This window comes from Ranitomeya imitator, chromosome 1, assembly GCF_032444005.1.
Source record: "Ranitomeya imitator isolate aRanImi1 chromosome 1, aRanImi1.pri, whole genome shotgun sequence".
In the NCBI taxonomy this organism is placed as follows: Eukaryota; Metazoa; Chordata; class Amphibia; order Anura; family Dendrobatidae; genus Ranitomeya; species Ranitomeya imitator.
Window position 1 is genome coordinate 1164043378 of NC_091282.1, and position 17772 is coordinate 1164061149.

The 17772-nt window shown below is 43.3% G+C and overlaps 1 protein-coding gene across 2 annotated transcripts in view; it reads left to right on the forward strand.

Annotated features, from left to right (window-relative positions):
- Window positions 1-2478: 2478 nt before the first annotated feature.
- Window positions 2479-17772, forward strand: part of LGI2 (leucine rich repeat LGI family member 2) — a 47748-nt gene continuing 32454 nt past the window's right edge. Inside the window, exons 1-2 of one of the 2 annotated variants that reach the window (XM_069744652.1) lie at window positions 2479-2934; window positions 9449-9520. In XM_069744652.1, the coding sequence (XP_069600753.1) occupies window positions 2753-2934; window positions 9449-9520 (254 nt within the window). In that variant the 5' untranslated portion in view covers window positions 2479-2752. The remainder of the gene's footprint in view (window positions 2935-9448; window positions 9521-17772) is intronic. The other variant, XM_069744653.1, reaches the window with a different exon arrangement.

The following is a 17772-nucleotide window of genomic DNA, read 5'->3' on the forward strand; positions in this document are numbered from 1 at the left end:
CAAGCCAGGGAATCAGTAACGGTCAGGAGCGAATAAACCAGAAGACAAAAGACAGAAGCAGGTCAAGATACAAGCCAAGTCAAAATCAGGGAGTCAGCACACTAAAGGGAAATATTGAGTCAAGACGGCAATAGGGGTAAACAGAGACATGGGTTCAGACAGCAAATGCAGCAGGAAAAATCAGAGCAATCGGAGTCAGCTACAGCAGCCCTAGGCAAAAACTATAACTGACATCGCCTGCAGGAAGCAGCGGTGATAAATAGCAAACATGAACCCAGACTGAGGCTGGGAAAGGTTAACTCTTGCCATGTCCAGACCCCAGGAAAAAGAGATAACAGGACTCAAAACTCGTATTATATAGAGTCATTACAACCAGAATGATCTATTTCAAGTGCTGTAAGCCATAATCATAAACATTAACAGAAATAAACAATTGAAATAGATCACTCTGTTTGTAATGACTCTATATAATATGAGTTTCACTTTTTGAATTGAAGAACTAAAATAAATTAACTTTTTGATGATATTCTAATTTTGAGAGAAGCACCTGTGTGTATATATACAGTGCCTACAAGTAGTATTCAACCCCCTGCAGATTTAGCAGGTTTAATAAGATGCAAATAAGTTAGAGCCTTCAAACAAGAGCAGGATTTATTAACAGATGCATAAATCTTACAAACCAAAAAGTTTTGTTGCTCAGTTAAGTTTTTATAAATTTTAAACATAAAAGTGTGGGTCAATTATTATTCAACCCCTAGGTTTAATATTTTGTGGAATAACCTTTGTTTGCAATTACAGCTAATAATCGTCTTTTATAAGACCTGATCAGGCCGGCACAGGTCTCTGGAGTTATCTTGGCCCACTCCTCCATGCAGATCTTCTCCAAGTTATCTAGGTTCTTTGGGTGTCTCATTTGGACTTTAATCTTGAGCTCCTTCCACAAGTTTTCAATTGGGTTAAGGTCAGGAGACTGAGTAGGCCACTGCAACACCTTGATTTTTTGCCTCTTGAACCAGGCCTTGGTTTTCTTGGCTGTGTGCTTTGGGTTGTTGTCTTGTTGGAAGATGAAATGACGACCCATCTTAAGATCCTTGATGGAGGAGCGGAGGTTCTTGGCCAAAATCTCCAGGTAGGCCGTGCTATCCATCTTCCCATGGATGCGGACCAGATGGCCCCTTGGCTGAGAAACAGCCCCACAGCATGATGCTGCCACCACCATGCTTGACTGTAGGGATGGTATTCTTGGGGTCATATGCAGTGCCATCCAGTCTCCAAACGTCATGTGTGTGGTTGGCACCAAAAATCTCGATCTTGGTCTCATCAGACCAGAGAACCTTGAACCAGTCAGTCTCAGAGTCCTCCAAGTGATCATGAGCAAACTGTAGACGAGCCTTGACATGACGCTTTGAAAGTAAAGGTACCTTACGGGCTCGTCTGGAACGGAGACCATTGCGGTGGAGTACGTTACTTATGGTATTGACTGAAACCAATGTCCCCACTGCCATGAGATCTTCCCGGAGCTCCTTCCTTGTTGTCCTTGGGTTAGCCTTGACTCTTCGGACAAGCCTGGCCTCGGCACGGGAGGAAACTTTCAAAGGCTAAGGGTCTCCAAAAACACCGAGTCCAGTGATTAGTTGCAGGTGTGCAGTGTGCACCCACCTCCATAGGGCACCCCATCACTATAGACTTTTCAAATCACATAATAAAAAATGTCTGAAGGTTGCACCCGCAGTATCTGGAGATATTTAAATTAATTTGCATGAATTTTATATTATTTATTATTATTTAACGGCCTTCGGCTCGATCCCGAGCTATGGCGGCTTGATGGATAAACGATCCATAGAAGATCGATCTTATGCAAGCCTAGATAGGTCCACCAGAGTCTTCTCCACCGTTATCTTGATAGTATCAAGCAGGGTTGGACTGGCCCACCAGAGAACCGGAGAATCCTTCGGTGGCCCCTGGCTTCTCCTTCAGAAGAGTTCATAGTGCAAACCTTGCAGTTCCTATGGGGCTCTTCATTGGGGGAGAAATGTGGGCCCTCAGAATCAAATCCTCCGGTGGGCCTAATGTTCTCCAGTCTGACAATGGTATCAAGTCATTGCTTTATCAATATTATACATCTGTAAAATTAAATAAACAACTAGTAGCATCAGGCCTAAGGCCCTATTCACACCGAAATAAACCGGGACCAGTTTTTTTTTTATTACTTGGTTTTACTTGGTTGAAAAACCGTGCATGGACCTGTACTGTTAACTCTTCCTTTGCCGCATGACCTACATCCCATCTGAGCTCTCAAAAACTAAAATAACACTTGTCACGGTGATAAACTTGTGATGGCTTCCCCCCAAGCAGTCCCCAGGCATCTCCGGGTCATTCTGAGTGACAGATCAGTCACGACAACTCTACACTTGTCCCTACAGCACACAAGTCTTCAGAGCCCTCGCAAGGTCATCCCCCTGATTTGTTCTCATGTTCAGGGAAGATCGAGTCTGCTGAACCAGAGTAGGAACCTTTGCTACTTGGGGATTATTTTTAAACTCACCCGAATGGAGTGTTTAATAAATTATTCATTGGAGGGAAGGGAAAAAAAAAACCACACAGGCTGCAGCAGAAGTGCTGATGTCAGGAGGCAAGAGCAGTGTAGTATGGTGCAGTCAGAATAAGGAATGCCTGCCAGCCAGCTTCTTCCCAAGCCGCTGTCCTCACTACTTCACAGTGCACACACATACTCTCAGCCTGGGGGGTCAGGATGATGGCGCTCATTATTAAGGAACCCCTGCTCATTTTTATTTTGCTTGGATGTATACAGGACACGGTTCAACTTAAGAAACTGGTGAGATGTCCGTCCACATGCAGCTGCACCAAGGAATCAGTCATTTGTGTCGGTTCTTCCTGGATCCCAAAGACCATCCCCAGCGACATCAGCTCCTTGTAAGTGACATGTCGGATGCAGAAGTTGCATGAATGAGGAATGGAGAATCCTAACCAATTTGTATGAGCTTTTTTCTTTTATAAAGTACGACTCTACAGTCAGCTTTCAGGTATTAGGTCCATGCGGTGGTATTAAATATTGCCCTGTGATTGTCATATTCAGAATAATAGTCATACATGATGTGCATGCAGAAAGGACAATGCTTTAAAATTAGGGTAAATGAAACACTTCCAAAGAGCAAAGACTTCCATACTGGTGTGGCATGTATATAATGTATGCTCCCAATTATGAGCTAAATCACCCCGGTTGTCTCATTGTGCAATCCGGGCAATCCTAAATATCCTTCTTAATAGACGTGTATGATAATCCTTCTGACAGTAAAGCGTGAAGCTGATTTTTTATCTTGTCTTTGACTCTCCAAATTCTCATAAAAGTTTTAGTCTTAATGTTGCTGGCAGTGCGGTTTGTGATTCAGGTCGAATGCAGATCTTTTTTTAGCCTAAAACGACCATTCTTTATTTAGTTAAAAAACAAGCAAACCCTCCATGTAGCAAATCCGGCCTATGGAACACTTACCTTTATAAGGCTCTGTTCACACTGCCTTCAGGGGTTCAAACGGTGGTTCTGCCATTTTCTGACGACAAGAATAATGGAGAATGCATCAGTATTTATGGCTTCAGAACAACTAAAGATCTCAAAAGAGCCTTTATGGACCCCATTATAAGTTTATAAGTTCCATCAGAACTTGATTCTGTTTTATGACTGATCTGGGACAGTGTCATGGCTTCTGTTATGACCCTCAGCCTTAAGCCTCCCATTCACATTAGAGTAATGTTGGCCATATGTGAATGGGAGCCCATCTATGATTATTGTCAGGGAAGATAAGGATCCAGCATGTCCGATTTTAGGCTGATGATCCTTTTGTTCTCTAACGATAAGCCTCCACCAGCAAGGTCCAGCAGCGGATCTCTCATAGAGAACACAGGGGCGTTCATCCGCAAGCTATCTGAACTGTATTGGGGGCTTTACACCTATACTGGTTATGTAGGGAGTTGTAATTACAGACAGAATCACTAGTATGTAAGTCTTTATCTCAGTAAGTTGAGCGACTACTAGTGATGGGCGAGCGTGCTCGGCGTTGTTCAATACTTGATGGAGCATCGCGGCTCTCAATCTTGTAGCAAGCAATGCTGAGTTTCGTGTGGTGCTTCAGTGTTCGGAGAAATGATCGAGTTTGTCCAACACTTCCATTATGCTCGCTACTTGAGTCGAGCACGTCCGAGTGTCCGACATGCTCGATACGAGTACCGAGCACTGTAGAATTTCATTGCTCGATCAACACTAGCGACTACCAATACTAGATAGACATTACATCTCCCAAAATACTTGGTGCCCATTTTTTCCTAACTTATTAATATCAGATCTGTCTAGCTAGGCAGAGGTCACACCTGAGTTATGGAAGTCCCATTTGTCTCTTCCATTCTAAGACCGAACAAATTGAGTTGATGTTCAAAACAAATCTGTTGCTTAGTTGATACAGAGGTAGAGGTAGTGTACCATTTGTTTTCTGATGTGTCATTTTATTTTGAACTGGAAAAAAAAGTTCTACATGGGGCTTTTTTTCTGTTCTGAAAGCTAACATATAACGGAAACGAGATGGAAATCCTAATAATCATTGGGGCTCTTCTGCTTCTGTGTGGACCAGTTATGCAACTGATTCATTTTCATTTGGTCGTAGATTGGAACCAACAAACAAAATTCTCGATCTCAGATGTGAATCCAGCCTTTTACCTTGATCCATTCTCCTTCATTGCATAATTATTACACAGATTTGCTCTAGGAAACATTGACAACCGGTAAGGATGTAGTAATGGCAGCCAAAGTAATTGTCAAGTAGATTTCCAAAACCAATAAGAACATTAAAAGCCGTCACTTAAAAGGACAACTAAGGCACAGCATGGACCCCATATAGAAACACTCAGTACCATACTGTATTTGCACATGGAAACATACTCCAAAACCATGTTCACACGTTCAGTATTTGGTCAGTATTTTACATCAGGAGTAGATGATAAATGCAGAAGTGGTGACGTGTTTCTATTATACTTTTCCTCTGATTGTTCCACTTGTGGTTTTGGCTCACAAATACTGATGGGAAATACTGACCAAATACTGAACGTGTCCACGTGATCTTACATAGGTTCTGTTACAATTGGCCACAATCCATTTTCCCCGATAGTTATAATGTGTAATGCGGATGAAATAAGTGCCACACATAAGACACACATTGTAAAATCAGATCTACATGCCGCACATTGAAACAAAACCTAACTTTCAGCTCCTGGCTCGTAAAATCCCAGCATCAGAATAAGGCTATTTTCACACTAGCATCAATGCGTCGCAATGCGTCGTTTTGCAGAAAAAACGCATCCTGCAAAGTTGTTTGCAGGATGCATTTTTTCTCCATAGGCTTGTGTTAGCGACGCATTGCGACGCATTGTCACACGTCGCAACCGTTGTCCGACGGTTGCGTCGTGTTGTGGCAGACCGTCGGCACCAAAAAACGTTGCTTGTAACGTTTTTTGGTGTGTTGTGTCCGACATTTTCGACCGCGCATGCACGGCCGGAACTCTGACCCCTCCTCCCCGCAACTCACAATGGGGCAGCGGATGCGTTGTAATAATTCATCCGCTGCCCCCGTTCTGCTGCGTTGTCACAGGATGCATCGGTACGTCGGCCCGACCCAGTGCGACGGGCCGATGCTAGTGTGAAAGTAGGCTAAGTGAGATTTTTCTGGATGGACTTGATTGCAATACTGAAAACAATTTACAGAAGCAGTGAAATACCAATGCTGAGTTATAATTCCAGGCCTGTGTAGGATTTCCAAAAATCATCGCCAGCCAATGTGCCAATGCTGCTAGCAGAAGAGCATAGCGTGCAATATATGAAGAGCCTGACTCAGCTCACAACTTGATAACATTTTCTCCTGGGAATAGACACAATAAAGAATCGCAAACACAGTCAAATAGAATGGGGCAAAATTACAAGTGGGCACAGGGCACCATGCTCATTTTTAAGAAATCTTATTTTTATCCTGTACAGAAGATGCAGTACCTCCATAATAATATGACAAGCCATAATTCTTTTTATAAGTCAACCAGTGCTCTGTATGGCTCCACTAGTATCTCCACTTATCCTTAAGTGTCAATCACTTTATCCATAAAAGCACATGTTAAAACATTACTAATAAAGATGATAATGGCCCTGTGGCCATAACCATCACCTAAAAGGCCATTTCTCCTTCCTCATCAGTTTTGCAGTATCTCCTCTTCTTCAGTCAGAACACACTCAGATATCTCCAGGGTTTTCCATCGCAAACCAGGCCCAGGAGATTGGAGTGACCCAAAAGGTACTTTTGGCCCATGTAAGAAGACTAGTACTATTATAGACCCATGATAGTTGGAGACTCTGTTGGAGCTGGTGGGAGCATCAAATGACTGAAGAATAGATATCAGGAAACCAGCGAGAAAGGAGAAATGGCCTATTAGATGGTGGTTATGGCCACAGGGCGTGTTCGGTGTGCTGCTGCTGTGCATCCCATCAACCTGAAGACAGGAAGGTCAGTATAAAAGCTCCCTCATTAGACAGTTCACACGTAAAATTCTTGCACCACCTTGCTGGGTGTATGGGCAAAGTTCCCTGTGACAGAGGGAGAAGAGCAGGGAGGACCTGTGGACTGAATAGAAGCAAGTAGTAGAAGTGTCCAGTTTGAAATGCGAGTTGCCTTTAATCTGTGATTATGTCCATCAAGAGATTGAGAGATCTTGAAGAGGGCACTAAGCCATCAGATAAAAGGAGCTGCCTGTGAGCCCAAACTAGGAGTGACACCAACCTCAGATTCCTCTGAAGCAGAGGAGGCCAGTAGCTCTTGGGAGTTTCAGAGGAAGGTCCAAATAAACAGCATCCCATTGTGTGTGTGTAAGTAGTTAACAGGACTGTGCCACTTAAGTTGGTCTCATCAGATTGAATTTGGCTGACACTGTGCGAGTAGTAGATGGTTGGAGTCCTGTAGGAGTGTTAGTTGGTGCTGAAGCTAAAGTCAAGCATACATCCTTGCCAGTGGTTTAACTTTAAGTTTGTGGGTCCCAAAGCAAAATCTCCAACATAGTCCCCAACTATCATGGGCCTATATTAGCATTGGCATTGGTCTTCTTATATGGGCCAAAAGTAACATAGTAACATAGTAACATAGTAACATAGTAACATAGTTAGTAAGGCCGAAAAAAGACATTTGTCCATCCAGTTCAGCCTATATTCCATCATAATAAATCCCCAGATCTACGTCCTTCTACAGAACCTAATAATTGTATGATACAATATTGTTCTGCTCCAGGAAGACATCCAGGCCTCTCTTGAACCCCTCGACTGAGTTCGCCATCACCACCTCCTCAGGCAAGCAATTCCAGATTCTCACTGCCCTAACAGTAAAGAATCCTCTTCTATGTTGGTGGAAAAACCTCCTCTCCTCCAGACGCAAAGAATGCCCCCTTGTGCCCGTCACCTTCCTTGGTATAAACAGATCCTCAGCGAGATATTTGTATTGTCCCCTTATATACTTATACATGGTTATTAGATCGCCCCTCAGTCGTCTTTTTTCTAGACTAAATAATCCTAATTTCGCTAATCTATCTGGGTATTGTAGTTCTCCCATCCCCTTTATTAATTTTGTTGCCCTCCTTTATACTCTCTCTAGTTCCATTATATCCTTCCTGAGCACCGGTGCCCAAAACTGGACACAGTACTCCATGTGCGGTCTAACTAGGGATTTGTACAGAGGCAGTATAATGCTCTCATCATGTGTATCCAGACCTCTTTTAATGCACCCCATGATCCTGTTTGCCTTGGCAGCTGCTGCCTGGCACTGGCTGCTCCAGGTAAGTTTATCATTAACTAGGATCCCCAAGTCCTTCTCCCTGTCAGATTTACCCAGTGGTTTCCCGTTCAGTGTGTAATGGTGATATTGATTCCTTCTTCCCATGTGTATAACCTTACATTTATCATTGTTAAACCTCATCTGCCACCTTTCAGCCCAAGTTTCCAACTTATCCAGATCCATCTGTAGCAGAATACTATCTTCTCTTGTGTTAACTGCTTTACATAGTTTTGTATCATCTGCAAATATCGATATTTTACTGTGTAAACCTTCTACCAGATCATTAATGAATATGTTGAAGAGAACAGGTCCCAATACTGACCCCTGCGGTACCCCACTGGTCACAGCGACCCAGTTAGAGAATCTACCATTTATAACCACCCTCTGCTTTCTATCACTAAGCCAGTTACTAACCCATTTACACACATTTTCCCCCAGACCAAGCATTCTCATTTTGTGTACCAACCTCTTGTGCGGCACGGTATCAAATGCTTTGGAAAAATCGAGATATACCACGTCCAATGACTCACCGTGGTCCAGCCTATAGCTTACCTCTTCATAAAAACTGATTAGATTGGTACCTTTTGGGCACTCCCTAAGATCCCAGGCCTGCGTGTGACTGCAAACCCTGCAGATATCTAAGTGTACGCTGAACAAGGTGGGTTGAGTGTGGAATTCTCTTTGTGATAGGAGCCTGAAATATCTTGTCAAAAGTTAACCTGAAAGATGCTGGCCATGAGATCTGGCTGGAAGGAGAATGGAGTTTATCTGCATAATGTTAGGGATGAAGCCTAAGTTTAGACCTAAGAAGGGCAACAGTGGTGAGAAATGTTCCTAAATGATCCTTAGTAAGTGGAATTAGTAAAGCGACTGTGTGAGCCTTGTGCCTCTTCACAAGAACCATTTTGCACTATTTTGTGGAAACTGAACAAATTTAGTATAGGGAATGTGCTCAGATACTAAAATGTTGCCCACCTCAGTCAGGGAGACGTGTATCTTAAGCCTTGGGTCACATCAGTGTATATTCTCTCATCTGAGAGAATCGGGCCTATTATGCTAATCACACTCTGATCAGACTCTGCTCCGATTCTCTGGATGAGGAGAAGATGGGAAAAAATGTCTCCATCCTCTCCTTATGTCAGGCCGTGAAAATCAGACCACACTCAGATGACATTGCAGTGAAGTCTGATGTTTTCCATGGACTAATAATTGACTTGCATGGCTGAGGGCAATCCAAATATCATATCCAACTCATGTATGCTGTGATATTTTCCTCGGCCCCGTAGATTAACATTGGTCCAAATGCAATCCAATGTTTTGTCAGATTGCACTCGGACAGAAAATACGGCCATGTGCATGAGCCCTAAGGGAAAGTCCTGTATGGTGTGTGCGCTCCTGGTAATTACACCAATTTGCAGATGCTTAGATCATCACTTCACTATTTGCTTTTTTCTTTACGTTAGTGAATAGCAGCTATTATTCTGGTATATATTAGTGTACTGAGGTTTATAGTCTCTTTATACACCATTACATGCCATAGTCAAACATTCTCTGACTTTTGTTTCCCTTCACTCTTGTAGGAGTTTGGTCAATGGGACGTTTTCTGAGATCAAGGACAGAATGTTTTCTCATCTGCCCTCCCTACAGCTGCTGTGAGTACTGCCCTCCATAACAAAACCTCCACTGTAGCCCCTTTCATTGCTGTTGGTACGGGGTATCATTGCCATTCTGAACACATCTCCTCTCACAGTGTCGCTCATTGCTCGGATGTGTTTTTGCATTTACCGAACATCTACGAGATGTAGCAGTCTCCCTGTAAGAGTTGTTGTGCGCTTCGTACATATACGCAGAAGATATCCACTGATTTCTATATTACTAAGGATAAAACATCTAACTGCAGTTCTCTAAGATGTCGGTAAGGGCGCACAGCACGAAACCTTTCTGGTTACTAAGATTAGCTGATATATTAAAAAGAAATATGATTATATAATAAGTTTTAAAAATTAATGTTGAAAATTCTAAGATTCTGCACACAACATAAAAATATGCAAATATATAATTATGCAAATATTTTATATATTAGAAGGTAAATCAGCAGCTAATATTTGGTACTTATCTTTCTTTTACTTGCTGAGATATTGCAGCCAAACCTGAGTGTCGACAGGGACAGATTTGCTATACATTTTGATGCAACCTTTGTTGGGAGACGACTCCTTTAAAGGGAATCTGTCATCAGGTTTTTGCTATGTAATCTGAGGACAACATGAGGTAAGGGTTGAAACACATACTTCAATGATATGTCACATATCAGACTGTATGCTGTTGTTTACTTACACTGAAGGTTTTATGACCTGTTGTTTATTATTGCCTGGAATACAGCAGCTATAACAGCGGGAGACCTAGTGCGACCACGCCCCCTCCTGTGATTAGCAGCTCACTGTCAATACACAATGTACATAGAGAACCTGCTATGGATGTAGTTAGCTTTTCAGCTCTGCTTCATGTTACATCTAGACACTCTGACTTGTGTCATAACTGCAGCACCCAGTACACTAAGTAATACATTGCTGGAATGAGGATCTCTTTTCCTACATCATGCTGCTCTTAGTTGACGTAGCAAAAATTTGCTGACAGATGATAATAATAATAATCTTTATTTATATAGCGCCAACATATTCCGCAGCGCTTTACAGTTTAACAGTTTCAAACACAACAGTCATAAGTAACAACGTTAACTATACAATAATTAAAGCGAAATAAGACGACCCTGCTCGTGAGAGCTTACAATCTACAATGAGGTGGGGGAGATACAAAGCACAGGTGTGTATTTACAATGATGTATTTACAATCATGGTCCAGCCATCTTCAGGGGTTGGGGAATAGATGGAGATAGTGAATGGGCTACACACAAACATAAAATAACTTTGATTAGGGAACGTAATAGGCCGCTCTGAAAAAATGTGTTTTGAGCGAGCGCCTAAAACTATGCAAATTGTGGATGGTCCTAATATCTTGGGGTAGAGCATTCCAGAGGATTGGCGCAGCACGGGAGAAGTCTTGGAGTCGGGAGTGGGAGGTATGGATTAGTACAGAGGTTAGTCGAAAGTCATTTGCAGAGCGCAGTGGTCGGTTAGGCCGATAGACAGAAATGAGAGAGGAGATGTATGGGGGTGCCGCATTGTGGAGAGCTTTGTGGGTGAGAACAAGTACTTTGAATTGTATCCTGTAATGATTGGGCAGTCAGTGTAACGACTGGTGAAGAGCGGACGCATCCGAGTAACGATTAGCTAGATGGATGACCCTGGCTGCTGCATTAAGGATAGACTGGAGAGGGGAAAGTCGAGTGAGGGGGAGGCCAATTAATAGAGCGTTACAGTAGTCCAGGCGGGAGTGGATCAGGGCGACAGTGAGGGTTTTTGTTGTTTCTATGGTGAGAAAAGGGCGGATTCTAGAGACGTTCTTTAGGTGTAAGTGGCACGAGCGGGCAAGAGATTGTATATGGGAGTTGAAGGAGAGATCGGAGTTAAACATAACACCCAGACAGCGCGCCTGCTGCCGGGTGTTATTATGGTGCCACCCACGGATAGGGAAATGTCAGATTTAGGGAGGTTAGTAGATGGCGGGAGCAGAAGAAGTTCAGTTTTGGAGAGGTTGAGTTTCAGATAGAGAGCGGACATGATGTTGGAGACTGCGGACAGACAGTCAGTGGCGTTCTGTAGTACAGCGGGGGTAAGGTCAGGGGAGGATGTGTATAGTTGTGTGTCATCAGCATAAAGATGGTACTGAAAGCCAAATCTGCTGATGGTCTGTCCAATTGGGGCCGTGTAGAGAGAGAAGAGAAGGGGGCCAAGGACTGAGCCCTGAGGTACCCCGACAGTGAGAGGAAGAGGAGATGAAGTGGAGCCAGAGAACAGAACACTAAAGGAGCGGTCAGAAAGATAGGAGGAGAACCAGGAGAGAGCAGTGTCCTTAATGCCTAGTGACCAGAGCCTAGAGAGTAGGAGAGGGTGGTTGGTCAACAGTGTCGAAAGCTGCAGAAAGGTCGAGAAGAATGAGCAGAGAGTGGTCACAGTTACGTTTTGCTGTCAGAAGGTCATTGGTCACCTTGATGAGTGCTGTTTCTGTCGAATGTAGGGGGCGGAAACCGGACTGTGAAGGGTCTAGGAGGAAGTGAGTGGAGAGGTAACAGGTAAGGCGGGAGTATATCAGACGCTCCAAGAGTCTAGAGATGAAGGGGAGGTTGGAGACCGGTCTGTAGTTGTTTGTGCAGGATGGGTCGAGGGTGGGTTTCTTTAGTAGTGGAGTAATGATAGAGTGTTTGAAGGAGGACGGGAAAATGTCAGAGGAGAGGGAGAGATTAAAGATTGTAGTTAGGTGAGTTGTGATGACTGGAGAGAGAGACTGGAGGAGATGAGAGGGAATGGGGTCAGTAGTGCATGTAGTCACCATTGGACAGTATTAGAACCCTTCTTGGTGAGATCAGTTTTAGGTTTAGCGATCACAGAAAAATTCTTTATGAATTTATGGCACTAGTACAATGCTTCAGCTCCATTTTTTTCTCTACACAAGGCACATCATTTCTAATCTGTGGGTTTCTGAGCCGTAGTAGCCTGCTCTGCAATCAGTTAGTGCATAATCTAACTCCTTCAAATGATCATATTTTACACAAGTTTAATGTCACGCTGGGTGAGAGAGAAGTAAGGTGCAAAACAACACAACAACGGGGAGAGGGAGGAGAAGCCCAAACACTAGGGAAGGGGTGAGTGGAGACCCCTAGGCAGATCTAACAAAACCCTATCTGCCCTAATATTCCCTAAATACGTTTCGTTCTTATCGTCAAGCAGGAGCCTAATCCTTCCCTGACCCTAGCAATAGACCCTGGCTAAAGTGGGGATGGGGTATCGCTAGTCATCCCCCACTACAACTAAATACAGAGCAGCTGGACAAATGAGGGCATACACTTAGCTTCAGAAGACCACTGAGATATCATGCCATCAGTCCTCCAAGAGGCTCCAAGGAGACACAAGCCGACTTCTAGTACTTCCAACCAGACAGAAGGAAATTGAGCTAATACCAGCACCCTGCTGAAGAGACTGAATGTATTTAAACCTTCAGCAAAGTTGTGCTAATTAGCAGCAGGAAGTGGAGGTAAGTTTTGGGTTCTAGAAAAAATAAAAAAATGTACCCCTGTCATGTGCCCCTAATAGCCATGGGTGCAATTGTGATCCACCTGCTGCTGTTAAGTAATTAACCCCTTCATGACCCAGCCTATTTTGACCTTAATGACCTGGCCGTTTTTTGCAATTCTGACCAGTGTCCCTTTATGAGGTAATAACTCAGGAACGCTTCAACGGATCCTAGCGGTTCTGAGATTGCTTTTTTGTGACATATTGGGCTTCATGTTAGTGGTAAATTTAGGTCGATAATTTTTGCGTTTGTTTGTGAAAAAAAATGAAAATTTGGCTAAAATTTGGAAAATTTCACAATTTTCAAATTATGAAATTTTATTCTGTTAAACGAGACAGTTGTGTGACACAAAATAGTTAATAAATAACATTACCCACACGTCTACTTTAAATCAGCACAATTTTGGAAACAAAATTTTTTTTCTAGGAAGTTATAAAGGTTAAGATTTGACCAGCGATTTCTCATTTTTGCAACAAAATTTACAAAACCTTTTTTTTAGAGACCACCTCACATTTGAAGTCAGTTTGAGGGGTCTATATGGCTGAAAATACCCAAAAGTGACACCATTCTAAAAACTTCACCCTTGAAGGTGCTCAAAACCACATTCAAGAAGTTTATTAACCCTTCAGGTGCTTCACAGCAACAGAAGCAACATGGAAGGAAAAAATGAACATTTAACTTTTTAGTCACAAAAATGATCTTTTCGCAACAATTTTTTTCATTTTCCCAAGGATAAAAGGAGAAACTGGACCCCAAAAGTTATTGCACAATTTGTCCTGAGTACGCCGATACCCCTTATGTCGGGGGAACCACTATTTGGGCACACGATAGGGCTCGGAAGGGAAGGAGCGCCATTTGACTTTTTCAATGAAAAATTGGCTCCAATCGTTAGCGGACACCATGTCGCGTTTGGAGAGCCCCTGTGTGTCTAAACATTGGAGCTCCCCCACAAGTGACCCCATTTTGGAAACTAGACCCCCAAAGGAGCTTATCTGTTGTGAATTCTGTGGCAGAGCTCCCTCCTGTGGTCACAAGTGGTACTTCGGCTGATTCTCTCTGTGAGCTTCCGTTGGTGGAGGAGAGTGGTACTGCGGCTTCTGAGTTTCCTTCCTCAGGTGATGTGGTGAAGCCGTTAGGTGCTGCTCTATTTAACTCCACCTAGTGCTTTGATCCTGGCCTCCAGTCAATGTTCTAGTATAGGACTTGCTTCCTCCTGGATCGTTCCTGTGGCCTGTTGCTCTGCATAGCTAAGTTCCGCTTTTGTTATTTTGTTTGCTGTTTTTTTCTATCCAGCTTGCTTATTTGTTTTTTCTGTCTTGCTGGAAGCTCTGGGACGCAGAGGGTGTACCTCCGTGCCGTTAGTTCGGTACGGAGGGTCTTTTTGCCCCCTTTGCGTGGTTGTTTGTAGGGTTTTGTGTTGACCGCAAAGTTACCTTTTCTATCCTCGCTCTGTTCAGAAAGTCGGGCCTCACTTTGCTAAATCTATTTCATCTCTACGTTTGTCTTTTCATCTTAACTCACAGTCATTATATGTGGGGGCTGCCTTTTCCTTTGGGGTATTTCTCTGAGGCAAGGTAGGCTTATTTTCTATCTTCAGGCTAGCTAGTTTCTCAGGCTGTGCCGAGTTGCATAGGGAGCGTTAGGCGCAATCCACGGCTGCCTCTAGTGTGGTTGGAGAGGATTAGGGATTGCGGTCAGCAGAGTTTCCACGTCTCAGAGCTCGTACTATGTTTTTGGGTTATTGTCAGGTCACTGTATGTGCTCTGGCTTCTATGTCCATTGTGGTACTGAATTACCTTATCATAACACTTATCTAGATGTATTTATCTAGTACTTATCTAGTGAGCACTTTGAACCTCCAGGTGCTTCACAAATTGATCCGTAAAAATAAAAAAGTACTTTTTTTTCACAAAAAAATTCTTTTTAGCCTCAATTTTTTCATTTTCACATGGGCAACAGGATAAAATGGATCTTAAAATGTGTTGGGCAATTTCTCCTGAGTACACTGATACCTCACATGTGCTCACAAACCACTGTTTTTGCACACGGCAAGACAAGCATCGGCAGGAAAGCAGTGCCATTTGACTTTTGAATGAAAAATTAGCTCCAATCGTTAGCGGACACGATGTCGCATTTGGAGAGCCCCTGTGTGCCTATACAATGGAGATCCCCCACAAGTGACCCCATTTTAGAAACTAGACCCCCCCAAGGAACTTATCTAGATGCATAGTGAGCACTTTGAACCCCCAGGTGCTTCACAAATTGTTTCGTAAAAATGAAAAAGTACTTTTTTTTCACAAAAAAATTCTTTTAGCCTCAATTTGTTCATTTCCACATGGGCAACAGGATAAGATGGATCCTAAAATTTATTGGGCAATTTCTCCTGAGTACACTGATACCTCACATGTGGGGGTAAACCACTGTTTGGGCACATGGCAGGGCTCGGAAGGGAAGGACCCCCCAAGGAACTTATCTAGATTGTGGTGAGCACTTTGAACCCCCAAGTGCTTCACAGAAGTTTATAACGCAGAGCCGTGAAAATAAAAAATCATTTTTCTTTCCTCAAAAATTATCTTTTAGCAAACAATTTTTTATTTTCACAAGGGTAACAGGAGAATTTGGACCCCAATAGTTGTTGCCTAGTTTGTCCTGAGTATGCTGATACCCCATATGTGGGGGTAAACCACTGTTTGGGCGCACGTCAGGGCTTGGAAGGGAGGGAGCACCATTTGACTTTTTGAATGCAAGATGGGCTGGAATCAATGGTGGCGCCATGTTGCGTTTGGAGACCCCTAATGTGTCTAAACAGTGGAAACCCCTCAATTCTAACTCCAACACTAACTTCAACACACCCCTAACCCTAATCCCAACTCTAGCCATGACCCTAATCACAACCCTAACTCCAACACACCCCTAACCCCAACCCTAACCCCAATACACCTCTAACCCTAATCCCAACCCTAACCCTAATCCTAACCCTTATCCCAACCCTAACCCTAATCCCAACCCTAACCACAACCCTAACCCCAACACACCCCTAACCCTAACCATAACCCTAACCACAAGTCTAATCTTAACCCTATTTCCAACCTTAGCCCTAATTCCAACCCTAACCCTAATTCCAACCCTAACCCTAAGGCTATGTGCCCATGTTGCGGATTTGTGTGAGATTTTTCCGCACCATTTTTTAAATATCCACAGGTAAAAGGCACTGCGTTTTACCTGCGGATTTACCTCGGATTTCCAGTGTTTTTTGTGCGGATTTCACCTACAGATTCTTATTGAGGAACAGGTGTAAAACGCTGTGGAATCCGCACAAAGAATTGACACGGTGCGGAAAATACAATGCAGCATTTCTGCGCTGTATTTTCCACACCATGGGCACAGCGGATTTGGCTTTACATAGGGTTACATGATACTGTAAACCTGATGGAAAACTGCTACGAATCTGCAGCAGCTAATCCGCTGCGGATCCGCAGCCAAATCCGCACCGTGTGCACATAACCTAATTCTATCCCTAACTCTAGTTCTAACCCTAATTCTAACCCTAACCCTAACCCTAGCCCTAACCCTAACCCTAGTGGAAAAATAAAAATAAATACATTTTCTTTATTTTATTATTGTCCCTACCTATGGGGGTGATAAAGGGGTGGTTTATTTACTTTTTTTTTTTTATCACTGTGATAGGTTTTATCACAGTGATCAAAATGTACCTGGAATGAATCTGCCGGCAGGCAGATTCGGCGGGTGCACTGCGCATACGCCAGCCATTTTGGAAGATGGCGGCGCCCATGGACAAGATGGACACCGGGAGGTTTGGTAAGTATGAGGGGGTGGTATCGGAGCATGGGGGGTGGATCGGAGCACAGGGGGGGCGGACAGGAGGACGGGGGAGCGGACAGGAGGACGGAGGGAAGCGGAGCAGTGTACAGGACAGGACGGAGGACTGGGGAGGAGATCGGTGGCTGGGGCAGATCAGGGTTTCCAGCCATGGCCGATGATTTTGGCCGTTGTACCATTGCAATAAAATGGAATAAGGGGCGATCAAAAGATTGCATCTATCCCAAAATTATGTCAATAAAAACGTTAGCTCGGTGCAAAAAATAAGCCCTCACCCAGACCCAGATCCTGAAAAATGGAGACGCTACAAATCTCGGAAAATGGCAACATTTTGTTTTTTTTTTTTTTTTTTACAAACTTTGCATTTCTTTTCACCACTTAAATAAACAAACTCGTAATGACCTGGGAAATCATAATGGCAGATCAGTTTTAGCATTTAGTGAAAATGGTGATAAAAAAATAAAAAAATTGTGGAATTGCACACTGGTGTCATTCAAAAGTACAACTCGTCCCACAAAAAACAACCCCATTAAAGGGTTGTCTCACAATTATCTGCTTCTGTCTAACAATAGGCATTGGTACCGTATGGCTCTTTATGATAGTTGCAATGATTACTTTTGCAGCACAGTGATATTTCAATGAAATGTAGCTGTTGGAGGCAGAAAACATGACAACATGGAGACTGCTAATGACAGGACTGTTCCATTATGGGGTTGTGTGATGCAATCCCAGGGTGGCACACAGAGATCTGCACATGGCTGACCTCCTCTGGAAGGACTGCAGATGGTCATTTTCTAGAATGCATTGTATTTAGTCATTTGTTCATTTACCAATTCACTATTAATTTAGATTCAACCTTATTGATGAAACTAAAGCC